General features: G+C 40.8%; 1 protein-coding gene across 10 annotated transcripts in view; it reads left to right on the plus strand.

The window, feature by feature from the left end:
- klhdc8b (kelch domain containing 8B) overlaps nt 1-27,567 on the plus strand; it is a 152,769-nt gene that overhangs the window by 96,724 nt on the left and 28,478 nt on the right. For all 10 annotated transcript variants that reach the window (XM_072280923.1, XM_072280924.1, XM_072280925.1 and 7 more), the window contains one exon: nt 23,462-23,563. In XM_072280923.1, coding sequence (XP_072137024.1) covers nt 23,462-23,563 — 102 coding nt within the window. The remainder of the gene's footprint in view (nt 1-23,461; nt 23,564-27,567) is intronic.

A 27,567-nucleotide genomic window follows, 5' to 3' on the forward strand; every position in this document is an offset into this window, starting at 1 on the left:
CAAGCTTTGAAAGCCTTCCTCACTGTCCACAACGCCTCCAATCTTAGTGTCACCAGCAAACTTGCTGATCCAATTTACCACATTATTATCTAGATCATTGATATAGACAACAAACAACAATGGTCCCAGCACGGATCCTTGAGGCACACCACCAGCCACAGGCCTCCAGTCTGATAAGCAATCATCCACTATCGCTCTCTGTCTTCTCCCACACAGCCAATTTCGAATCCAGTTTACAACCTCTCCATGGATACCTAGTGTCTGAACCTTCTGAACTAACCCCCCCATTTGGGACCTTGTCAAAGGCCTTACCAAAGTCTACATAGGCAACATCCACGGTCTTTCCTTCTTCTACTTTCTTGGTAACCTCCTCAAAAAACTCTACAAGATTCGTTGAACACGATCTACCATGCATAAAGCCATGCTGACTATCCTTAATCAGCCCTTGGCTGTCCAAATACTTGTATATCCGATCTCTCAGAACACCTTCCAATAATTTACCTACTACTGATGTCAGGCTCACTGGCCTGTAATCACCTGGTTTACTTTTGGAGCCTTTTTTAAACAACAGAACAACATGAGCTACCCTCCAGTCCTCTGGTACCGCACCCGTGGCTAAGGACATTTTAACTGTTTCTGCCAGAGCCCCTGCAATTTCTACACTAGACTCTCTCAAGGTCTGAGGAAATATCATGTTAGGCCCGGGGGATTTATCTACCTTTATTTGTTGTAAGGCAGCAAGCACCTCCTCCTCTTTAATCTCTATATATTCCATGACACTGCTGCTTGTTTCCCTTCCTTCCATATATGCTATGCCAGTTTCCCGAGTAAATACTGATGCAAAAATACTGTTTAAGATCTCGCCCATCTCGTGAGGCTCCACACATAGACGACCACTTTGATCTTCTAGGGGACCAATTTTGTCCATTACTCTTTTACTGTTAATATACTTGTAGAAACTCTTCGGGTTTACCTTCACATTATCTACCAAAGCAACCTCATGTCTTTTTGCCTTCCTGATTTTCTTCTTTAGTATTTTCTTACATTTTCTATACTCTTCAAGTACCTCATTTGTTCCTTGTTGCCTATACTTGCTATACACCTCTCTCTTTTTCTTAACCAGATCACCAATATCCCTTGAAAACCAAGGTTCCCTATGCCTGTTAACTTTGCCTTTAATCCTGGCAGGAACATGCAAACTCTGCACTCTCAAAATTTCGCCTTTGAATACCTTCCACATACTCTACACATTCTTGTCAGAAAACAACTTATCCCAATCCACTCTTCCCAGATCCTTTCTCATTTCCTCAAAATTGGCCCTTCTCCAATTTAGAACCTCAATTCGAGGACCAGACCTATCCTTATCCATAATTAACTTGAAACTAATGACATTATGCCTCACTGGACCCAAAATGTTTGCCTACACATACTTTTGACACCTGACCTGTCTGGTTGCCTAATAGGAGATCAAGTATTGCATCCCCTCTCGTTGATACCTCTATATATTGATTTAGAAAACTTTCCTGAACACATTTGACAAACTCCAAGCCATCTAGCCCTTTCACAGTGTGGGAGTCCCAGTCAATATGTGGAAAATTAAAATCCCCCACTATTACAACTTTCTGTTTATTCCATTGGTCTGCTATCTCTCTACAGATTTGCTCCTCCAATTCTCTCTGACTATTGGGTGGTCTATAATACAACCCTATTAGTGTGGTCACACCTTTCCTGTTCCTCAGCTCCACCCATATGGCCTCTTGTAGACGAGCCCTCCGGGCTGTCCTGTCTATGCACAGCTGTGACATTCTCCCTGACTAGTAATGCCACTCCTCCCCCTTTCACCCCTCCCCCTCTGTCACGTCTGAAACAACGGAACCCCGGAACATCAAGCTGCCAGTCCTGCCCCTCCTGCAACCAAGTCTCACTAACAGCAATAATGTCGTAATCCCACGTGTCAATCCACGCCGTAAACTCATCTGCTTTACCTACAATACTCCTTGCATTGACATAGATGCACCTGAGAACATTTCTATCACGTACGAACCTTTGATTTCTGTCTATACATGCAGTCCTCGCATGACCTTTATCCTCCTCCACCTCACTATCTGCTCTAACACTCTGGCTCCCCTCCCCCTGCAAATCTAGTTTAAACCCCCCCTGGAGCAGAACTAGCAAACCTGCCCACAAGGATGTTAGTCCTCCTCCAGTTCAGGCGCAAACCGTTCCATCGGAACAAGTCCCACCTTCCCTGGAACAAAGCCCAATTGTCCAGAAACATGAAGCCCTCCCTCCTGCACCATCTCCTTAGCCACGTATTTAGCTGCATTATCTTCCTATTTCTAGCCTCACTAGATCGTGGCACGGGTAGCAATCCTGAAATTGCAACCCTGGAGGTCCTGTCCTTCAACTTTGCACCTAACTCCCTAAACTCTCTTTGCAGGACCTCCTCCTTCTTCCTATCCACGTCATTGGTTCCTACATGGACCACGACATCTGGCTGCTCACCCTCTCTCCTGAGAATACCGAGAACTCGATCCAAGATATCACGGACCTTGGTACCAGGGAGGCAACAGACCATCCGGGATTTTCGATCACTCCCACAGAACCTCCTATCTGTCCCCCTAACTATCGAATCCCCTATCACTACTGCTCTCCTCTTTTCCCTCCTTCCCTTCTGAGCTGAGGGTCCAGTCTCGATGCCAGAGACGCGACCACTACAACTTGTCCCTGGTAGGTCGTCCCCACCAACAGTATCCAAAACGGTATACTTATTATTGATGGGAACGGCCACAGGGGTGCTCTGCTCATTCTGTCTATTCCCCTTCCCTCTCCTGACAGTCACCCAGCTACCTGTCTCCTGACTCTTAGGGGTGACTATCTACCTGAAACTCCTGTCTATTTCTACCTCTGCCTCCCGAATGATCCGAAGTTCATCCAGCTCCAGCTCTAGTTCCCTAACTCGGTTTGTCAGGAGCTGCAACTGGATGCACCTTTTGCAGGTGTAGTCATCAGGGACAATTGTGCTCGCCTTGACTTCCCACATACTACATACAGAGCACTCGACTTCCCTAACTGCTGCCTCCATTACCTACTCCTAAGTTAATTAGAGTAATTAAAGGAACTTACCCGGCCTTCCCTCACTGGGAGCAGGCTCGTCCTCAGCCTCTGCTTGCCGAAACCTCAAAGCTCCACTCCTGCCTTGAGCCGCTCACACACTGGCCACTCCTCTTCAGTTACCCCTCCTTTTATTTGTCCCTGCCAATGATCTCAAGTACTCACTCCCTCTAATCAACACTCACCTGAGCTGCTCCCCAGCACCCAGCGCTCTCCCGAGCCCCTCACTACTCCTGCTGCGACCCTTCCTCCATCACACTGTCACATCGATACTACTCTATTTCTTTGTTCTACTGTGATTGCCCACACAAACATGAATCTCAGAACAATATATGGTGGCATATAAATACTCTGATGCTTGCATTTACTTTGAACCTTGAGCAGGGTTGACTTCCCATGCTATTCCATGAAGGTTGATGATCTCCCTTACAGTAGGATTTGGTGGAAAATTTACAGGCAATAAATAACAATTCCTTTCTAACACCTTGTCTCAATTCCCCCCCCCACCAAAGTATTTATCTTCTTTCACTTTAAAGATTCAAGGTTCAAGAGTGTTTAATGCCATTTCCAGTACACAAGTGTAAAGGAGGATGAAATAATTGTTACTCTGGATCTGATGCAGCACAAAGATAAAGAACACAATTGTTAAAAATAGTAAATATAAACGTATAAAATAGCTTATATACATTGACTGTATGTCCATAAAATGACTACTCCCTAACAGTAATTACATCTTTAAAATGTGTGAGGAAACGGGTGCAGACAGAGTACACCGATGTGGACATGAGGAGGATACACAAATGTCTTGCAGACAACGGCGGGAATCGAACTCCGAACGATAACACTGGTGCTGTAAAGCAATTGTGCTCGCAGTGTAATGGGAAATGGTAAAGTAGTGCTGGAGTTAGTAGATGGAGGTGTTGATCAGTCTTAATGCTTAGGGAAAAGTAATTGTTTTTGGATCTGGTGGTCCTGCTGTAGATGCCACGTAGCCTCCTCCTGGATCAATGTCATAGTAGAGAGCCTATAACTGATGCATCTTTACTGAACCCTGCATTTTGTTTCTCTTGCTTCAGCATCAGTGAACGTTAATGGTTGTAGATTACAACACCCCCCCCAAAAAAAACCCTCTAATTTCTGCTGGCAGCGGATTAAATGTGAGCTACACTTGGTGTGTGACTGATACCACACTCTCATATGCAATTATGTGTAGAGGTGCCTTGGCCTGGGAAAGATTTTTCTGTGATAAACAGTGATAATTTATGCTGAAAATAACCTTTCTGGCATGAAATGTTAACTCCAAATGTTGAAACTTCAGTTTCTCCGATACTATTAATGCTGAACTGTGACGTAATGGTTAGCATATCTATGTTCTCCCGAAAGCTACAGAGGTGCTGTCAGGTTGTGGAGCCAGCACAAAACTTTAACACTTCATACTAGAATCAAACCCACAATTTACCACTCTTGTTTCTCCAAAAGAGAAAGACATGTTGTGCATAGACCTTGTAGATGCATGTCAGTGGAGAGAACAAATACTTTTTATTGCACTTTAAATTGTGATGCTGATCTCAAAGTTCTAAACTGAAATGAAGACCTTAAGCTCCATCCAATATAAATAACCACGGGTACTGTCACTAAAGGGAGGTTATACTGTAATTACCCAATCTTCAAAGACTAGTTCATTTCCCTGTTTATTGTCTATGGCAAATTTAGCTGCCAATACTCACTATTTGAGTGCATCCCCCAATCAAGTAGAAGATTTTTCCAGCTAACAAAGTAGTTTAAACGCAGTTCATTTATATTCAGTGAACACATTCAAATTTAAATAGCATTCTTAAAACACATTTTAAATTCACAGAGGAATTCCATCTTAGAAAAGACTTACAAATTACAAACCATGTCAAAAACACAAAGGATTTCCAAAGCACAGGTACAATTCCTATAAGCTAAAAAGACATACCCACAAGCTGCAAGTGAATCAATCATCCATCGCAGAAGTCAAAGGCAAAAGGATTCTAGTTCTCCCCACATTTTGGTTATTCTCCTTGATGTTCTGTACCTCATTCCTGATAAGCCTAGACTGCTCTCCAAATTTACACTCTCTTTTTGCCACTTAAGTCACTTTACACACACGTGATATTCTTTCAGATACATTTTACCACAAGTGGTCTAAAAGTGTCTGGAGACAGCAATCCCAGGTACCCACAATTAATGCTGTGAACTGACTGCGTGCACAGATCTTTCAACTTATTGTAAGCCCACTGTTAGATCAGCTATTGATATGTCCATCTGGTCTGCAAGCTTCCTTGAATGAAAACACTCGGACAGCATTGTCTATTCTAAAACAGGCTAAATTAAATAACCTGCTCTCTTATATTGCACCTGTCAATCAGTTAGACCAGGTGCTCTGGGGTCAGAAAGTCTGCTATATACAGTGCTTCTGTTTGCAAAGCTGTGCTTTTAACTTCAAACTGATAGTATTAATATTAATTACTGAAGACTGGTTCTCTATTATGACCAGGAGCTAAACAAAATATATTGATTAGAAGTTTACTTATTCAAAAACAGCACCTTGATCCTTAGCTCTCACATCTGCTGTGTTTAGAAAGCTGAGCTTGACAGAAAACAAGGCCCCCAGCCTATAGACAGTGAATATCCACCACAAAGTAAAACTCTTTTATTTTTATAGCATTATTTTTCTTCTGTGGGATGAGCTTTCAGCATATGAAATTAATATTTCAAGACTGGAGAATGGTTCAGCAGGAAATATCACTAATTATCTAAATAAGTTATCAAACATTAATTAACATAAAATGTGCCACTTAAAACTAACTTTAACTTTTTACAGTTGTTTTTGGAGATATTTTTCAGTAACTTATCTCTATAGAGATAGTGATAGACTTGCATTAGGGAAATAATGTGCCGAGTTTTAGTGGCACATCAGACAACAACTTAGGGACTTAACGTGCAGTTGACAGAAGTCGTTGTCCTACTTACCTTATGAAAACAGTATGTCCATGCTTTCCTTATTTGCCATGTCCCTAGATGCCCTTCACACTGGCAAACCCAATCCTTCAATACTTGTCTTTCCAACTCTTCTGCTGCTCATCCTCTTAGACAACCTTAAGTCTCTCCTCAGCCCTGGCCTGGCATCTTCCAAATAGTGCCGGATGCTTGTCTTTACTACCTTGTAAGCAACCGTCAATGTCTCTTAAGACCTTCCTGGTCTTATATTGTCTTTCTCACACCATAGCTGAGGCCAGTTCATAACAGTTGAGGCCAGTTCATTGGCTATATTTAAGAGGGAGTTAGATATGGCCCTTGTGGCTAAAGGGATCAGGGGGTATGGAGAGAAGGCTGGTACAGGGTTCTGAGTTGGATGATCAGCCATGATCATACTGAATGGCGGTGCAGGCTCGAAGGGCCGAATGGCCTACTCCTGCACCGATTTTCTATGTTTCTATGTTTCTATATCCAGCTCCCAGCTCTGAGACATGTAACAGTGGGCTTACATCAACCCTCTCCCCATTTATGTTCTGAATGAGAAATTGTTTTAAAAATTGATGGATATTGTTGCCCTGATGGAGGTATAGCTGAGCAGTAACTAATACCCATCCCCTTAGTGAAACTTTCCTTGTGCCACTTGTGCCACTCAAGTTTACAATACATTTCAAACTCACTCCTGAGTCACAGATGAGGACTCATTCCCTAATCCTCCGCCAGCTTTGCTCTTAACTATCTTATTTTGCTTCATTCTTGACGTAATTCATTTACAAATGTAATACTTTCCCCAAGTTAACCGAGAGTCAGGATAGTATTAGATTAAATGGTAACAGTGTCACAAGAGGAATGATGTACTTCAGAAATGGATTTCCAGCATCTGCAGAATCTCTTTTGTTTAGAGTTTTGGAAACCAACAATAAAATAGTTCAGAGTGTGGAACAGAGATAAAGTGACAAGAAATAGAATGTGGGTGGGTGGAGAGGAGGGAGGAAAGGAGTTTGTCCTGTTGTGTTCTGAGCTGTTCTGTTGAACGTTGTGGGCATGCTATTTTGGCACCAGAATATGTGGCAACACCCTTAGGTAGTGTTGATTGTTAACACCAATGTCACCTTTCGCTGTATGTTTTCACGTACACATGATAACTAAATAAATTAGTCAGATTCTGAAATTGTTAGAAGTTCTATAGCTTTGTAAAATGAGGGACACCAATAAAGAGCTTGGGACATTTCAGTATATTAGAATAGGTATTTAAGTGCCTGATTATGGTATTATTGATAACCTTGCTGTTGTAATACTGACAAAGGTATTTCTGTAGATGTTCAGTGAAGAATGAAAGGTATAATGTGGCTGAAATCTCTCCGGTGACAGATTAAAATGATTCACGTTTATCTGACTTCCATAACTTCAGGCAGAAGCAGAGAAACCATGGTGAAAGTAAACACAGGAAATGTTGAAACCTGAGGCTAGGTATCAGTTGTAAATTGTCACATTTGTAGAAGAGTGCTTAATCCTCTAGTAACTGCAATATGGGGCTTTGTGTAAATAGATGACATGAGCTGTAGAATTTCCTTTGTTAATATGGAGCTTTAATCAGTAATAAAAATAAATTAGCACTTAGATATTCTAGCCCTATTTTGGTCCAATCTGGAGTTTTGTGCATGATGTGCAAGTTGGTTGAAATTATCATTGTTACTAACTTAACCTTTCCTTACATCTTGATTCCCTGAAGCCCAGCATATATGAAACCCTAGTGCTTTTGATTTGTTTATTTAACCATATTTATGTTTTTACCTTTATTTTTATAAGCAATAGCAGTCATCATTATGAAAAGCTGCACTGTGAAAAAATGAACCATTCTCCCTGCAGAAACATAATTTATTTCCAGTCTGTGCAGCTCTTAATTGATTACTCATGGTAGGGCTTGGAGACTGGACATTTTCATTTCTAATAATACTTCTCAAATATGCACCTTCTTCTTGGATGTGACACTTTCTGTGATTGACTTTATTCTGAGAAGTATCTGATAAAGGCAGATTAGTTCTCAAAGCATGGATTCTTCCAGGCTCTTAAATTCATGATTCAATTTCCATGATGACCTTTCTAAGTGAACAATGGTCACGCTGACAGAAATCAATTGAAGTAAAAGGCAGTCTTCCTTCTCCTTCTTGCATTAACTTTTTAGGAAATATTAGCAGACAATATCTGTCAGTGAAGGAATATACTGACAGGTTTTCCTTCAATATTCATATCATCAAAAATTTTAAAAATACAGTCTAACATGAATTAGTGCAAGATTTCAGACTTTAAAGCCGGCCAGCATTAACCTCTGAAGCTTTATTTCCATTAGAACTGAGTAGCATTATTGAAGTTTTCAACCCTCGTATTGCCATATTCTGGACTGCTTTTGGATACAAATTATATTCTTGTTTTTTTAAAAAAGTGGTGTATGTTGATAAGAAAATATATGTTGCATCTAATTCCACTTCAAAGACAAAATGGCAAGGAAATGGAGGATATGTTGGAAATTACTTTCCGAATTTCAGCATCTTGCAGAGCCCCTATGCAGCAAATGCAGATGACAGGTGCTGGGCTGTGAGATGTACACCTCTGCATGGTTTTGGGGCCAGAAGTTGCCTCATTATGAGGACAACTACAGTTTAGAAAATCAGAATGCATGGGATCCAGGGAGACGTGGCTGTGTGGATTCTGATTTGGCTTGCCCACAGAAAACAGAGAGAGTATTTTATGCTGGAAGGAGAGTATTTTACCATGCTCTTTGTAATTTTTATGAAAGTCTTGAATGAAGAGGAAAGGTGGGTTAGTAAGTTTGCAGATGACACAGTGGTTGGTGGTGTTATGGATAGTGTAGATGGTTGTTGTAGGTTGCAGCGGGACATTAACAGGATGCAGAGCTGGGCTGAGAAGTGGCAGATGGAGTTCAATTTGGAAAAGTGTGGATTGATACACTTTGGAAGGTCAAGCTTGAAGGCAGAGTACAGGGTGAACGGCAATGTGGAGGAACAGAGGGATCTTGTGGTCCACCTTCCTCAAATTTGCCATGCAAGCTAATAAAGTGGTTAAGAACGTGTATGGTGTGTTAACCTTCATTAGTTGGGGGATAGAGTATGAGGTAGTGTTGCAGCTCCTTAAAACTCTGGTTAAACCACATTTGGAATAATGTGTTTAGTTCTGCTTGCCTCATTATAGGAGGGATGTGGAAGCTTCAGAAAGCGTACAGATGGTATTTATCAGGATGCTGCCTGGATTAGTGAACATGTCTTACAAGGGAAGGTTGAGCAAACTAGGGATTTTCTCTTTGGAGCGAAGGAGGGTAAGAGGTGACTTGATAGAGGTGTATAAGCTGATAAGAGGCATTGATAAAGTGGAAGCCAGAGTGGATATGGTTTATACAAGAGGGCATAATTGTAAGGTGCTTGGAGGAAAGTGTAGGCAGGATGTCAGAGGAAGGTTGTTGTACACACAGAGAATGATAGGAATGTGGAACACCATGCCAAGGCGGTAATTGAGGAAGATACATTAGGGACATTTAAAAGATTCTCATGGATGATACACATAGATAAAAGAAAAATGGAAGGCTATGTGGGATGGAAACATTAAAGGTTAAATTGTTAGCACAACATTGTGGGCCTATACTGTGTTGTACTGTTTGATGTTCTATATTCTGTGGCAAGGATGTGGAGGCTTTGGAGAGAATGCAGAAGAGGTTTACCAAGATTCTCCTTTGATTAGGAGGACAAACTAGCGTTGTTTTCCTTGGACTATCAGAGGCTGAGGAGACACTTGATAGAAGTTTATAAATTTATGGCAGGCGTAGGCAGCTGGTATTTTTGTCACACAGCTGGAATGTCTAATACTCGTGGGCATCCGTTTAAGGTGAGAGAGGGACAGTTCAATGGAGATCTGTGGTCAAGTTGTTGACACGGAGTGATGGAGCGATGGGCGCCTGAAATGCACTGCCAGAATTGGTGGTGGAGACAGCTACAATAACGGTATTTAAGGTGCTCTTAGATATGCAGAGAATGGAGACATACGGACTATGTAAGGGCTGAAGGGACTAGCGTAATTATTTATCGCTAGTTTAATTAGTATTTCAGGCTGAAGGACCTGTTCCTGTGCTGTTCTGTGTTGTATTGACTCAGAGCAGATGGTGGTGCTGTAATGGTTAAAACACAGGACTGGTAACCTTCAGGCACCTTGTGTGTCACTGTTTTCACTGTTGCTATATATTTCAAATGATCTGATTAGATTAGACACAGTAGAAAAACACTTAAATAATTAAAAAAGATGAATAATTTCACATTAAACATTAAAATTAAACTAGGAAATAACTCATTTTCAGTTACCTTTCAGTGAATATTTGTGACCCCTGTCAAATGAATGGCATTCTGTGTGATGCACCAGATAGCTGGCGTAAAGCCGGGAGGAAAGAAACACCTTCCAGAGTGCCACTGGACTGCAGAAGGTCAGATGCATACCCATCTAACCTCATGCCTCTGCGCTGCTGTGCAAAGGTGGAGATGTCTGGATTGTGCTGTCAGCCAGCAGTTCTCTGGAGAATCACCCATTAGCCATCAGCACTACCCAGCCCCTAGACTCATTAAGGATTGTGTCTCCATGAAATAAATGTTAATGGATTTTTTGAAAGCTGCTTCATGCTCCTGCCATCTTGAATTATGTTGTTGTTTAGTCACTAATCTTGAGTGAGACCCGTTCTTCAGTACATTTTCCCTGTGCTTTTCTTCATACTTGCAATTTATCTCTTCTAAATACATATTTCTTATGCCTTTTGTACAGCATACTTGACATCAGATACAGATCATTCCTGAAAGGTTTACTTTGGAAAAAGAATATAGATCAGTTCTCACCTTCCCCTGCATGATCACAGTATCCACAGTAACAGCTAAACTATCAAATACACATTCTCCTTGTCCATTGTTCAGGCAGAGAAACAAACACAAGGTTAACATGAATCATTAATTAATCAGTTTCCCCTGGAGATTCTTGATTCATAAAACGCTTCTCAGCAGAAGTACTTGTTATCAGTTTGAAATGCTTTTTCAGATTTCATGTTTAAATGATTCAGATTACTGAGGGAAACATAAAAATCTTCCTGTTAACCCTCTGTTTGTTCCTGAAATTTGCCCATAAATATATAGGGTAATTGATTTTAGAAATAAAATATCTACTTGGAAATTTACTCTTTTCCTTTGACATAATTTTACATATCTCAGAATCAGGTTTGTTGTCTCTGACATACATCATTGTTTTGTCACAGCAGTACAGTACAATACATCAAAATACGAATAGTTACGATAAAATATCGAAGAGAAATAAATAGTGCAAAAGAGACCAAGATAGTGAGGTGGTGTTCATGGGCTTATCACCCGCTCAGGAGTCTGATGGCAGAGGGGAAGAAGTCATTCCCAAAATGTTAAACATACATCTCCAGGCTCCTATACATCTTCAATGAATGTAGTAATGAGAAGGAAGCTTGTGCTGATGACGAAGGTCTTTAATGATGGGTGTTGCCTTCTTGAAACACCACATTTTGAAGTTGTCCTCAGTGGTGAGGAGGGTTGTGCCCATGGTGGAACTGTTTGAGTCTACAACCCTCGATAGCTGTTTTAATCCTGTGCACTGGGGTCTCCATAGCAGACAGTGATGCAACTGGTCAGAATGCTCTCCACGGCACTTCAGACAAAAATTTGCTGGACTCTTTGGGGACATACTAAACTCATAACGAAGTAAAGGTAATCTTCCTTCTCCTTCCTAACATTTCCTGTCTATCCTTGGCCTTCTCTTCTGCCAAGATGAAGCCAGTGCAAATTGAAGGAGTAACATCTTTATTCTGCCTTAGAAGTGTATAATGCAATGGCATAAATATCGAGTTTTCCAATTTTAGGTAACTCCTCTTCCCACCCCCAACAATATTCCCCCCTTCTCCTAATCTTCCTACAACCCTCCCATTTTTAACCCTTTCCCCCCAGCCACACTTCACCCATCGTTATCCTCTCTCCCACCACATTCATAAACAGGTTTTCACTCCCCAGCCTCCATTTGGCTCTGATTGCCATTTACCTCTCCCCACAACTCAAAAGTTCTGCGAAGCCTTCCGGCCCGAAATATCGACTATTTATTATTTTTCCATAGATGCTGCCTGGCCTGCTGAGTTCCTCCAGCATTTTGTGTGCGTTGCTTAGATTTCCAACATCTGCAGATTTTCTTTTGTTTGTGATTGATTTACCTCTCCCCTATTGGTTCCCTTGCTTTCCTTTACTTATTCTAATCCATCACTGTTGCCACTTTGAGTTCCTGCAGCTGTCTCTTATCATCACACTCCACTTCCCCCACTTTGCCCCGTTTGCTTTTTTCCCTTTTTCCTCTCTCTCTTTGTCTGCCCCCATCTATCATTCACTTCCTATTGTCTTCCAATGTCACTTCCTCCTTGGCACAACCTGCTCGCTTTCTTACATCCCTCCTCAGTCCTCCAATTGACCTGGAATCCTTTCTCATCACAGTATGTGATAGATGAAGCCAGGTGGGTGGGAAAGGTAAAGGGCTGGAGAGGAAGGAATCTGATAGGAGAGGAGAGTGGACCATAGGGGAAAAGGAAGAAAGAGGGGCACCAGGGGGAGGTGATGGGCAGGAGAGAAGAGGTAAGAGGCCAGAGTGGAGAACAGAAGAAGAAAGGAGGAGGAGGGAAATGTTTTTGTGCTGGAAGTAGAAATCAATGTTCAGAGGCCTTCCTTTTCCCTTTTTATAGATGCTGTCTGACCTGAGCATTTCCAAGATTTCTTGCTTTATTTATTTATCATACATCTCCATAGTTTTACAAAGATGAGCTGAAGGCCGTAAGACACAGGAACAGAATTAGGCCATTCAGCCCATCGAGTCTGCTCTGCCATTTCATCGTGGCTGATCCCAGATTCCACTCAACCCCATACTCCTGCCTTCTCACCGTATCCTTTGATGCCCTGACCAATCAGCAAATGATCAACTTCTGCCTTAAATATACCCACGGACTTGGCCTTTGCCGCAGTCTGAGGCAGTCCATTCTACAGATTGACTACTCTCTGGCTAAAACAATTCCTCATTACCTCTGTTCTGAAAGGTCACCCCTCAATTTTGAAGCTGTGCCCTCTAGTTCTGGATACCCCCACTATGGGAAACATTCTCTCTACATCCATCCTATCTAGTTCTTTCAACATTCAGTAGGTTTCAATAAGATCCCCCCACATTCAACTAAATTTCAGTGAGTACAAGCCCAAAGCTGCCAAACGCTCCTCATATGTTAACCCCTTCATTCCCTTAATCATCCTCGTGAACCTCCTCTGGAGTTTCTCCAATGACAATACATCCTTTCCGAGATATGGGGCCCAAAACTGTTGAGAATAATCCAAATGTGGACTAACTAGTGTCTTATAAAGGCTCAGTATTATCTCCTTGGTTTTATATTCTATTCCCCTTGAAATAAATTTCAACATTGCATTGGCCACCTTTACCACAGACTCAACCTGAAAATTAACCCTCTGGGAGTATTGCACAAAGACTCCCAAGTCCCTCTGCACCTCTAATGTTTGAACTTTCTCCCAATTTCAATAATAGTCAGCACTATTGTTCCTTTTACCAAAAGGCATTATCATGCATTTCCCAACACTGTGTTCCATCTGCCACTTTTTTGCCCATTCTTCCAGTTTGTCTAAGTCCCGCTGAAATCGCATTGCTTCCTCAGCACTACCAACCCCTCCACCTATCTTAGTACCATTCACAAACTTTGCCATAAAGCCATCAATTCCATTATCCAAATCATTGACAAACAATATGAAAAACAGTGGTCTCAATTCTGGCCCCTGAGGAACACCACTCATCGTTGGCAGCCAACCAGAAAAGGCCCCTTTATTCCCACTCACTGCCTCCTGCCTGTCAGCCATTCCTCTATCCATGCCAGTGACCTTCCTGTAACGCCACAGGATTTTATCTTGTTCAGCAGCCTCGTGTGACACCTTATCAAATGCCTTCTGAATAAGTAAATGACATCCACTGCCTCTCCTTGGTCTACCCTGCTTGTTCGTTCCTCAAAGGACTCTAACAGATTTGTCAGGCAAGATTTCCCTTTACAGAAATCATGCTGACTTTTGACTTATTTTATCATTAGACTCCAACACTTTCCCAACCACTGAGCTTAGGCTAACTGGCCTGTAATTTCCTTTCTTTTGCCTTCCTCCCTTTTTAAAGAGTGGAGAGAATTTTGCAATTTTCCAGTCCTCTGAGACCATGCCAGAATCAAGTGATTCTTGAAAGATCATAACCTGTGCGTCTGTTATTTCTTCAGCAGCCTCTCTCAGCACTCTGGGATGTAGTCCATCTGATCCAGGTGATTATCCACCTTAAGACCTTTGAACTTGCCTACAACTTTTTCCTTTGTAATGGTAATGGCAGTCACTCCTGCTCCCTGACACTCACAGACCTCTGGCACACAGCTAGAATCTTCCACAGTGAAGACTGATGCAAAGCACCAATTAAGTTCATCTGCCATTTCTTTGTCCCCCATTACTACCTGACCAACATCATTCTCCAATGGTTCAATATCAACTCTCACCTCCCTTTTACTCTTTATATAACTGAAAAAAATTTAGTATCCTGCTTTATATTTTTGGATAGTCTGCCCTCATATTTTGTCTTTTCCCTTCTTGTAGCTTTTTTTTAGTTGCCTTTTGCTGGATTTTAAAAGCTCCCCAATCATCCAACTTTCCATTCACTTTTGTTACCTTATATGCCCTTTCCCTGGTTCTTATGCAGTTCTTAATTTCCTTCGTCAGCCATAGTTACCTACCCCTGCCATTTGAGAATCTTCTTCCTCTGTGGGACATATCTATCCAGTGCCTTTTAAACTATTTCCAAAAACTTCAGCCATCTTTGCTCTGCTGTCATCCCTGCCGGTAGTCTCCAATCCACCTGGGCAAGCTCCTCTCTCACACCTCTGTAATTCCCTTTATTCCATTGTGATACTGATACATGTCACTATGCTTCTCCCTCTCAGAATACAGTAGGAATTCAATCATATTATGATCACTGTTTCCTAAAGGTCCTTTTACGTTATGCTCCCTAATAAAATCTGGGTATTACGCAACATCCAATCTAAGATAGCCTTTCCCCGAGTAGGCTCAAACACAAGTTGCTCTCAAAAGCCATCTTGTAGGCATTCAATAAGTTCCCTCTCTTGTGATCTGACACCAACCTGATTTTCCCAATCCCCTTGCATATTGAAGTCCCCCATAACAATTGTGTCTTTACCTTTATTACATGACCTTTCCAGCTCCTTTGCAATCTCAACCCCACATCTTGGCTACTATTTGGAGGCCTATATATAATTCCCTCTTGTCTTTTTTCACCCTTGCAATTTCTCAACTCCAACCACAAAGATTCAACATTCTCTGACCCTATGTCACCTCTTTCTAAAGGTGTAATTCCATCTCTTACCAACAGAGCTACACCACTGCCTATGACTTCCTGTCTGTCCATTTGATACAAATTATATCCTTTGATGTTAAACTCCCAACTATGGCCTTCTTTCAGCCACAACTCAGTGATGCCCACAACGTCATATGGACCAATCTCTAATTGTGCCTTGAGTTCGTTCACCTTGTTCCAACTTCTAATTACATTTAAATACAGCACCTTCAGTACTGAATTCTTCACCCTTTTGAATTTTGCCTCAGTAGTTCAATTTAACTCTTTGCTCTGTCCGCATTTGTATCCAATCATTGGCTTGTCCTTCCTTACCTTCATGTTACACCCATCATCTACTTGTAAACCTGCTGGCTCATCCTCAGTTCTATCATCCTGGTTCCCATCCCTCTGCCATATTAGTTTAAACCACTCCCAATGGCTTGTTAAAATCAAAGTCCAGTTTTGTTATATTTCAGATGCATTGCTGTCTGCAGATTAGAATTTACACCATGGTGCGCCATAGCCTTATAAAGTAATTTTCTGAAGAAGAAGTGCTCTTGGCAATGTTAAGATGTATGGTTCTCTGCTGAAAAGGAAAACACGTGGGAAAAGATCGATGGTGTGTTTTTCTTTGAAAGCAGAATAGGCAAATTCTGCCAGCTTCTGTTTTCCTTTCATTTTATTGGCAAATATTTATTCACATCAAGAAAAAAAGTTATTAAGTCTGAACAGTGTACAATTGTTTCAGAAAGTACAGCATCTTTGTACACATTGCAAAGGAATTTAATCTGCTAATTTCAATCTGGTGAGTGTTACAGATATTAATGATCAAATTTTCCATGATCATGAAACATTGACGGACAGAGGCTTCCAAACATGCACAAAAGTTGCATCATGTAGAGAGATGCTGTTGTCAGGTGTCCAATTTATTTTCATATTTGTACATTTCAGTAATTTAATCCAAATTACATTTAGTTGTCTGTTACTCTTTAACGTTTTCATTGTCCACCACTCTCAATTTCCCCCAATACTTTTGCCAATGTCTTTCAGAAACTCATCAATCGATCTTGCCCTGTTTACAACTCTTTATTCTCACTGGGACCAATAGCCCCACACCGAGTTCCACTCACCATTCCGGACATGATCATCATGGCTTCCAAATTACATACAGACCCCAGATCCAACCTTCAGTCCTGATTTCATCCCCTCCCACCTTAAATCAGCCTTTCCCTTACCCCTCAGCTATCAACTTGCCCTCACTCCATACTTGAACTATAAAATTGTATCTTATTTATTTATTTATTTATTTGCTTCCTTACTTAATTAATTAATTTAGAGATATAGCGCAGTATAGCCCTTTCCTGTCCAATCCTTTCACACCCATGTGATGAATTAACTTAATAACACTTTGGGTTTTAGAGCATGGGATGAAACTGGAGCCCCCAGAAGAAACCTGTGCAGTTGTGGGGAGAACGTACAGGCAGTGGCTGAATTGGAAGTGGGTCACTGCCTCTGCATTAGTGTTCTGCCAACTACTGCGTTACCATACCGCCCCCAGTCTATTCCATGACACTTATATTCAGCAAAGCAAAAATATGCTGTCTGTTCAATGAAATATTAAGTTAATTTACTGGAAAAATCAAACATAAATGCAGTTATGTTTGGAAAGAATTAATATTATTGTTTTTGTATTGCAATAGGAAGCAAACACAGCTGCCGTCAGTCAATGTCTTGGGCATCAAATCACAGTTTTCTTGTAAAGTAAATTATAATTCTCACCAATTGTGATAGAAGCAAAGGCTGTTTCTTTCACAAATTCTTTGCGTCCTTTATAATCGCACAAGGACCTCAAGTCAATTAATTCCTGGCCAGTAGGATGCCAGGGACGACTGTGATAGGCTGGGTGTCGGGTTGTTAGGTTTGTGAATGAAACCTCAGTGTTGGAAGCATAGAGAATAGGGGTGGTTGTGGGCCAGGCTACCCAGCTCTTTGGATCTGCGCAATATTCAACACACGCATGGCCGATTAGCCACTTCTCCACCTTCTCCTCCTATCCTTTTGATCACATTAGCATTCAGAATGACACCTACAGTATCTTACCTCCATTGTCTCCTGTGGTAGAGAATTCTGTAGATTTATCATCATCTGGCTGAAGTAATTTTTTCCAATTTTGGTTCCAAATGATGTGCTCTGCACTTTGGACAGTGTTGCTCTTCTTCGGGGTCTCCCAACATTGGGAACATGCTGTCTGTATCTAGCGTATCTAGTCCTTTTAAAGTTGTTTGTGTTTCTCTGAGAACCCCTTGCATTCTTCTAAACCTATGTCAATAAGACCATGAGGCAAAGGAACAGAATGAGACCATTCAGTCTATCGAGACTGCTCCACTATTCAGTTGTGGATCATTTAATTCCCTGTTCAACCCCGTTCTCCTGCCTTGTGTAAGACGGTACTGGAACATGAAGATTGATTACAAGCTAGCCTCTGCTTCTTGCTCCTTATTGTGTGCCTGCATTGCAGGTTGTTAGGTCAGGGCCTTGCCTTGCTACTGGTACCACGGAGCCTAGTACGACCTGTCTCGGGTCGGATTGTCGGCAACTTAACAGGCACATTCCCTGGTTCATTTCGGTTAACCAGGGAGGAGGGTGTGTAGGCCAGCAGGACTAAAAACAAAACCTGTCAAAGGGCAGATGAACTCTTTGTGAGTCAACGGCCACCGACTGTCTGTGTGAGGAGTGGCACACCACACAGTCTTTCATTTCGCGCCTTGTAAGGCATGCCCGACGCTGGCCCCCTAGGCCTGAGTCGATGTAGTAGTAGTAGTATTGCACTTTATCTGTAGCTGTAACACTTTATTCTGCACTCTATTATTATTTTCCCATGTACTACCTCAATACACTGTTGTAATGAAGTGATACGTATGGAAGGTGTGTACACCAAGTTTTTCACTCTACCTCAGTACATGTGACAATAATAAACTAACACTAATTGACCTAATCTTTTCTTATGTGTCACTCTAGTAATTCTCCCCTCCATGGCAAGAACATCCTTCCTTGGATGAAGAGATCAGAACTCCAGATAAGGTCTCACTGAAATCCTGTATATATCCTTTCTCGTGTACACAATAAAGCTGAATGTATTATTTACCTCAACAGGTGCCACTAGCAATATTGGCATTCAGTTACTGATGTACAGGGACACAAGGGTCTTATCCTGCTTTCTCTTCCCCTAATCTATCACCATTCAAATAATATTGTGTCTTTGTTTCTTTCTCATCAAAGTGAAGAACCTCACATTTCTGCATGTTGAACTGCATCCGCCATACATTTGCCTATTCACCCAATTTATCTAAATCACTTTGAAGCCTCTTTGGATCTCCTCACAGATCACACTATTGGCTTCTGATGTTTTTGATCCAAGGTTCTTTCGGAAGTCAAGAAAGAGGCACAAACCTGTTGCTTCATGATCATTTCATTAAGTGTGATTAGAATAAAGAGAATCAGAAACGTAGAGTTGCAGAAGTTTTGTAGCTAAGAACAATTACCAGAAATAAACTAAAGATGGCAAGGCAATGCGTTCTCCCCTTCTTATAACATAGACAAGAAACTTAACAATCAAATTTGTAGATAAGAGTTAAACAATTGGATAGCCCCTATTCAAACAATGTGACACCAAGAAGCTTACAGGAAGAGATAGAATTGTAATCACTAGGGGACAGATTGAAGAATTGCCTATACATACTGTGACCACTAGGAAACATACTAATCAGTCACATGTATGTAGGTAGTTACATAAACTACCTACATACATGTAGGTAGGCATAAATTGTTAAATTGGAAAGAAAGTACCAATTATACCTTCCAATCGGGGTGGTATCACCCTCCCCAAGGGGGCGGTTGCATGTCCTAAGGGGGTATTAGGGTAAATAGAAGTCATTGGGAAGTGCTCAAGATTCTTGGGGGGGATTGACTCGTGGCATGGAATGACTTCATGCAATTTAACAGTTGGTAAGTCAAATACACCCTCTCAACTTTCTCTACACATCTATAGAAAACAGGCCACACAATGATACAGTGCTGGCCACAGCCTAACGGTGAAATAGAGCCAATCAGTGAACCTGCCAACCCCAGGGATTCCTCGTGAGGTGTTTGAAGTGAATTCTGCTTCATATGTGCAGTCAAGATCCATCTTTGGGGATTATGAGACCTTACGTGATTGGGCAATTGCACTAACTGGAATATTATAAAGGTAGCTTGCCGTACACCAGCTCTATCTTGACTAACATTCAGAATTCAGTCTGAATCCTTGTGAATGTAATTTTCTCTGTTGTGATCATTTTCATTTTCACCTCGCCATTCCTTTGGGTGCTGCTACCATAGTCCCATCTGTGTCAGTTCACTACTGTCATCGACATCTGATAGGCATTCCCACTTGGTTTTGTTTTAATTTAGCCATGTTAGTGATGGATAGATACGTAAGGTGCAATCTCTATGATTCTGAAGGTGGTGAAGCCTTGAATTCTAATCCTACTAAGAAACAGAAACTATAGAAAGTGTATCAATACAATGTTACATATTTGCATATAGTTTTATTCCATTCCTGTCACATCAGCAATGCCCCGTGTCTTATTTGTAATTCTGTACTGTCTAATGAAGCCACGAAACCATCAAGATTGCAGGAACACTTCTGTAAAAGACACCCTGAAAAGGCTACTTACGGTACTACTCAGTTGTAGAAGGTGAGAGAAGCATTTGAAAAGCATTGCACGTTTGAGTCATTTGCCAAGGAAGCTAAAAGTGACCTTGATAGTGGTTTCATTGCTTCTTATAACATTTCCAAAATGGTAGCAAAGTGTGGAAAATCTCCTACAACTGGTGAAGGATTAATAATGCCTGCTGTATCAGAAGTGCTCACCACTTTTCTCAGAATACTGCTGCTTAAAATGTTTCTTTGATGTTTTTGACACTGTGGTTAAATGTTTACTCAAAGTTGACAAGAGTTTGGGAAATGAGATTGAACTTCTAAGTGGAGATGTGGCATATCCACCAGTATGACAAAATGAACATTCTAAATATGAAACAACAGGGTGAGAATTTCAATTTAATCCAGGTAAAAAGTGCAGTATCCACTTTTATCAGAAAATTGAAAATATATAAGCATAACATTGGGGAAAGAATGTTCTCACAGTTTCCCTACATGGAAAGTATGGCAATCACTTTCATAAATGGTGATTTACAAGAGTACTGCTTACACCTGCAATCACTGAAGAAGGATTTTCAGAATCAATTCAAGGATTTGAACAATTTGGAAATTCCAGACTTGGTGATTAACCCACTTCTTTGCAAGGCAGCAGAGCAGGAAGAGAGCTTGCAAGAAGAAATTATCAAAATTCAGAATGATGAAGAAGTGAAAATGCTTTTCAAAAATGTCGGCTTTTGTGGTAGGTGGCTACACTGTCAGACAAAGTTTCCTGGTCTTTGGAGAAGAGCCAAACTGCTCTTCATTGCATTTCCATCCTCCTACCTTGTTGAAAGAGGCTTCAGTGCAGTGAATTACATACTAACTAAAAAACAGAATCCGCTTGGGCATTGTTACACATTGGGACTTAAGTTGGCACAACTTGGACCAGTTATTTCAACTCTTGCTAAAAACCATCAAACTCAAGGATCATATTGATATCGAAGCTGCTGTACAGCACACAGGTACTATGTAAACTAGGTTTAAAGACAAAAATTTAAAGCAGAATTATATTTCTCATGTTAGCATATGCTAGGTATGTTTTTACAGTATGGGGTTACTGGAAAGTGTATTGTGCATAAGAGGGACGTTGGCAAGTATGAAAGGGTGTAAGGGGGGCATTGAACTGAAAAAGGCTGGAAACCACTGAATTATACAGACCATTCCAACAATGCCTCCCCGCAGCTTTGGGTCATCTTTATATACGAAGATATTACATTTAGTTCCCTTAGCCAAAAAAATTGATATGTACCCATATTCTGAATAGCTAAGGACCAAGCACTGATCCTTGTGGTGCCTCACCTGTCACTGTCTTTCTCCAGAAAAAAAAGACTTGCTCATTCCTTCTGTCTGTTTCCTATCAGTCAACTATTCCTTAATCCATGTCAACGTGCTGTGTATTACCCTCACTCCCGTGTGCTTTCATTTTGTGCATGATCCTCTGATGTAAGACTTTATCAAAAGGCATCTGAAAGTTCAAATACACCATACATTATTTATTTTACTAGTTACTAAACTCCATTAGATTTGCCAAGCATGACTTCCTTTCTATTAATCCACACTGGCTGTCCAATCCTGTTAATCCTCTGTTATCACATATTTTATAGGAGACTGTACGGTATTTCCCACTACTGATGTAAAAATATGAAGTCTCTTGTGTTTCTGATCTTCAATTGTCTTGATCTTTCTATTGCAAATATTGATGTTACATTTTCCATCCATGAATCTGTATAAATTACTTGCTAGTCTGAAGAAATTTGGAAGGTGACCACTGATGCATCATTATTTCTAGGACCACTTTCTTTATTACTATGGGCCATGGACTGTCAGCACTTTGGCCTCATTAATTTCCTCATCTCTATTTCCTTACTACTACTGATTTCTTTGAGACCCTCTCTTTTTCTAAATTGTTGGTTCCCTTCATAACGGGGGAAATATTTTTGTACACTCCTATGTGAAGACAGAACCAAACTGTGTGATTACGAGTTCTGCCATTTTTTTTCATCTTGGTTGTCATTTTCACCGATGTAGACAGCTGGGACCTTTATTTCTCTTAACTGAGCTTTACCTGTGAGCTTACTCTCCATTTTCCTTTCTTAATCTTGTTGTCCTTGTTGGCTGAATTGTAAACTTTGTCTAATCCTTGTTCTACATATTTTTCATTCAATTTTATATGCCTCCACTTTGTATATATTATCTCTAACTTCCTAACACTAGCCCTCTTTCCTGACTTATTTTTGTGCATGTATCCATTGCTGATCACCAACAGTCCATGTAGTAAAGATCTTCATTGTAACATGGCCAACTCATGCCTTGGATTCTCATAGTTTTCTTTGTTCACGTTCATGGACCTATTTCTGTATCTTGTTTTACGGAGGTTGGCATCCAGCTTAATGGTGCATTACCGCCACATGGACCTATTTCCTCATTTTAGTACTTCACTCTACATCCTACTGATGAAGCTTATCATGTTGTGATTACTCTTCTGTAAAAGACCCCAAAACAAAATTATTAATTATTCTTCACATGATACTCTCCATTCCTCCAATCTCTTTCCACCTTAATCAAATATACATAACACCAGTCCCAATAATTGCTGGTTTAGAACATTCTTATCTGGAGCAATGAATGTAAAATCCCATTGTTGACTGTCCTGATTACAAATGAAGAAGATAATGTTCGTTATTTTAGGAAATTTGATGTCCTTACTCACCATGAGAATGGAAGTTAATTTATTTCATTAAAAAGACCACACTATTAAAATTGAGAGCTTAAAATAATTGACGTATTTAAAAAAAGGAAAACCTCAGGGCTTTGATCTGCTAGTCAGTTCAAGTTAGAGTTAGCCAAAATGAATGTTAATGTATCCCAATGGGGGAAAAAAATTAATGATTAACCTACATTTTCTCAGATTATATTAATAAGCAAATGAAATTGCAATGATGATTGCTTCAAAATTACTGTAGACAGAAATTGCAGTCATATATTCAATTCCTGGCAGACGAAAATAACATATTCATAAAATAATATTCATAGTAACATTTCAGTGACTGGCTATACGTACTGTGTATTCACCATCTTTCAGCTTCATTGGCGTTTGTTTCTTCTATTTAATAAAAGTTTACTTTTTATTTTTAGGAAACTGGTTGAAACCGTCCCGTTCCACAAGAATGAGAGAGAAACGTGCAGATTTTTCTGTGGGCCATGTTGGAGGAAGAATGGTTGCAGCTGGAGGTCTAGGTAATATTACTGAGAGGGAAGGGGAGGGATAGCCATGACTTTCTCACTAGTATGTGAAAGCATATTTGGTGAACTGTCACTGTAATTCACCCCTAAGTTAACATGCCTAAAGGGAAAGGGACGTAAAGAATTTGCAGGTGAAACAAATTCAGGAAAATAGAAATGAAAAACAAAATGTTTTAAATATAAAAATCCCAATACAAAAGAAGAAATATAAATGGCAATTGAATATGAATTGGGAAAACTATTGGTTGTATATCATATAATGATATACATTCAGTGGCCACTTTACCAGGTACACCTGCTCATTAATGTGGGGATGCAATCAGACAATTTGTGGCAGCAACTCAATGCATAAAAGCATGCAGACATGGTCAAGTGGTTCAGTTGTTGTTCAGACCAAACATCAGAATGAGGAAGAAAGGTGATCTAAGTGACTTCAATGTTTGGTGACAGACAGGATGATTCGAGTATCTCAGAAACAGCTGAGCTCCTTGGATTTTCACACAACAGTGTCTAGAGTTTACAGAGATTGATCTGAAAAACAATAAACATCCAGTGAGTGGTAGTCCTGTGGGTGAAAATGCCTTGTTAATGAGAGAGGTCAGAGGAAAATGTCCAGGCTGTTTCAAGCAGGCAGGAAGGTGACAGTAACTCAAATAACCACACCTTGCAACAGTGGTGTGCAGAAGGTCATCTCTGAATGCACAACACATTGAACCTTGAAGTGGATGAGCTACAGCAGCAGGAGACCATGAACATACAGGAGGTACCCAATAAGGTGACCGCTGAATGTAAATGATGGGGATGCCCAGCAGTTCAGGATGTTTTTGGCGAGAGAAGCAGAATTAATGCATTGGATCAATAATCAAATGTATCAACTCTCAAGGCTGTCACTGAAGAAAGAGTTGTGGTTGCAAAAGTATAGGTTTGGTAGCTGTAGTGTCCTCAGTGTACCCACATGATTCCAGCAGCCAACTGAGTACTGCAGTGCAACGTGCCTTCTTTGTACAATATGACAGTCCAGATGAGTTCAAAGTCTCAATGTGTAAATATCTTAAGTGCTTGTAATATGTTTGTGCTCAGTGCCTCAAAGCATTTGAAAAGATGCATTTCTGAAGATGATCTGTGTTTCAATGCATTTGTGAAAAGACAAGAAACGAAACAAAAGGCAATGAAGCTGTACAAGGCCAAAGAGGCAGAGAGAAATCCCTTCAGAGAGAAGAGATGAACATCTTCCAAGCTACCATTTCTGGAAGAGATATGGCAGTGAAGTAATAGAACACACAAATCATCAGGATGCATCTGTGGAGAAGGAAAACTTCGGGCTGACAACCTCTCACGCATCTCAATTAATATACTGAATACTGGAAGGGAACGTCTTCTGGTCAGCAAGATTAAATCTGGAAAGTTGACAATCTCCCACACATCTCAATTAATGTACTGAATACTGAGAGGAAATAAGTCCAGGTCATCAAGATTATATTTGGAAAGAGAGGCACTATAATGAGAAGAGGAGTTTAATTCTGATCCCTTTAGGATATTATGAATATTTGCTATTTTCTACTCAGATAGTACAGCAACAGCTAACAGGGAGATTATCTAGAGAGTGAAATGTAGCTCCAAAGGGATTTGGAGAATCTGAATATCTCTAATATCAAGCCCAGTATCAGTCTGCCAATGATTTGGGGCAAGACTTACAAGGGGGATGTAAGAAGCTTTTTTTAATGGAGAGAACAGTATGATACAAATCTCAGTGTCACAATGTAGTGGAAATTGAATTATTCAAGGCTTTCAAAAGGGCATTAGTACAAGAGAGAATAATTTATAGAGTTATAGAGAAAAATAGTACAAACAAAATTTGTTTTTTAGTGTGCTCCTGCTATCAGGAAGAGAACTGGTGAAGTTCCATTGGCTCAGAGGCAAGAAAATGTAATTGGTGCTTCATTTTAAAGAAAGGAGGCAAAACACAATTAGTAGTGCAATTGAACAAACAGTTAAGATAATAGAAACTCTTATAAGAAGGCTGAAAGAAAGCCTGTGCATGACACCACTATGATCATTCTCCAAATTGAAGATACCACCAGTGGTCAAAATTTTGCCTGGGAGAATACTTTGGTTCCATGAAAATTGTTAGCTTAGCCCATAAGTCAGAGGAGCAAATTAGACCATTCGGCCCATTGAGTCTGCTTTGCCGTTCCATCATGGCCAATTTATTATCCCTCTCAATCCCATTCTCCTGCTTTCTCCCCATAATCTTTGACACCCTGACTAATCAGGAGCCTATCAAACTCTGCTTTAAATATACTCTACGACTTTGCCTTCAGAGTCACCGTTGGCAATGAATTCCATAGGTTCACTATCCTTTGGCTAAAGAAATTGCTCCTCATGTCTGTTCTAATTGGACACTCCTCTGTTCTGAAGCTGTGCCCTCTGGTCCAAGACTCACCCGCTATGGGAAAAATCCTCTTCACATCCACTCTGTCGAGGTGTTTCAATATTCAATAGGTTTCAACGAGATCCCCCCTCATTCTTCTAAACTCCAGTGAGTACAGGCCCAGAGCCATCAAATGCTTCTCATATTTTAACCCTTTCATTCCTGGGAACCTTCTCCAACTCTCTCCAATGCTAATACATCTTTTCTTACATAAGGGGGCCAAAGCTGCTGACAATACTCCAAGTGCGGTCTGACCAGAGCTTTATAAAGTCTCAACATTACATCCTTGCTCTTATATTCTAGTCCTCTCGGAATGAATGCTGACATTGCTTTGGCTTCTTAAACTCTGAATTACTGTTTTTTGAGTTTGTTCCCCGGATCTGGTAATGTTGGTATAAATCCTCTCCACCTCAAGGATGTCCGACTTGGGTATGCCCATACATACAAACAAGCATTTGGGAGATCAGCATAACAGCTTTGCCAGCTGCTGGCACCTTCTGCCTTGTGGAAAATCAGTTCACAGCCACGTCCCTGATTCACAAGCCCTGTCATAACCTGGAAATCATCTGAGTTTACATAAGAAACAAATGCAGGAGTAGAGAGAATTCAGTCCCTAGTACCTGTTCTATCATTCAGTCAGGTCCTGCTTGACCTTCAGCATCATTTTCTTGTACCAATCACATAAATCCCTTAATATCCAAAAACCTACATATTGCCCAATTCTAATTGTCTCTGGACAGGTGCTTTTCTTGGCCATTTCTGAGAGACATAAGAGTCAATCACATTGAGTCATGTACACTCAGTGACCACTTTATTAGGTACACCTGCACACCCGCTTGTTAATATAAAATCTAATCGGCCAATCATGTGGCAGCAGCTCAATGCATAAAAGCACGCAGACATGGTCAAGAGGTTGTTTAAGTTGTTGTTTAAGCCAAACAGCAAAATGGGGAAGAATTGGGACTTTGACCGTGGAATGATTTTGATGCCAGACAGGGTGTTTGAATACCATAAACACCCCTGATCTCCTGAGATTTTCATGCACAGCAGTCTCTAGAGTCACTTAGAAACATAGAAACATAGAAAATAGGTGCAGGAGTAGGCCATTCGGCCCTTCGAGCCTGCACCGCCATTTATTATGATCATGGCTGATCATCCAACTCAGAACACCGCCCCAGCCTTCCCTCCATACCCCCTGACCCCCGTAGCCACAAGGGCCATATCTAACTCCCTCTTAAATATAGCCAATGAACTGGCCTCAACTGTTTCCTGTGGCAGAGAATTCCACAGATTCACCACTCTCTGTGTGAAGAAGTTTTTCCTAATCTCGGTCCTAAAAGGCTTCCCCTTTATCCTCTAACTGTGACCCCTCATTCTGGAACTTCTTCACTCAGAGGGGAGTGCAGTGTGAAACGAACTGTCAGAGGAAGTGGTGGATGTGGGTTTGATTGCAATGTCTAAGCAAAGTTTGGGTAAGTACATAATGGGAGGGGTAAGGAGGGCTGTGGTCCAGGTGTGGCTGGACGGGACTGGACAGAGTAATAGTTCAGCATGGACTAGATGGACC

This window comes from Mobula birostris, chromosome 16, assembly GCF_030028105.1.
Source record: "Mobula birostris isolate sMobBir1 chromosome 16, sMobBir1.hap1, whole genome shotgun sequence".
Classification (NCBI taxonomy): Eukaryota; Metazoa; Chordata; class Chondrichthyes; order Myliobatiformes; family Myliobatidae; genus Mobula; species Mobula birostris.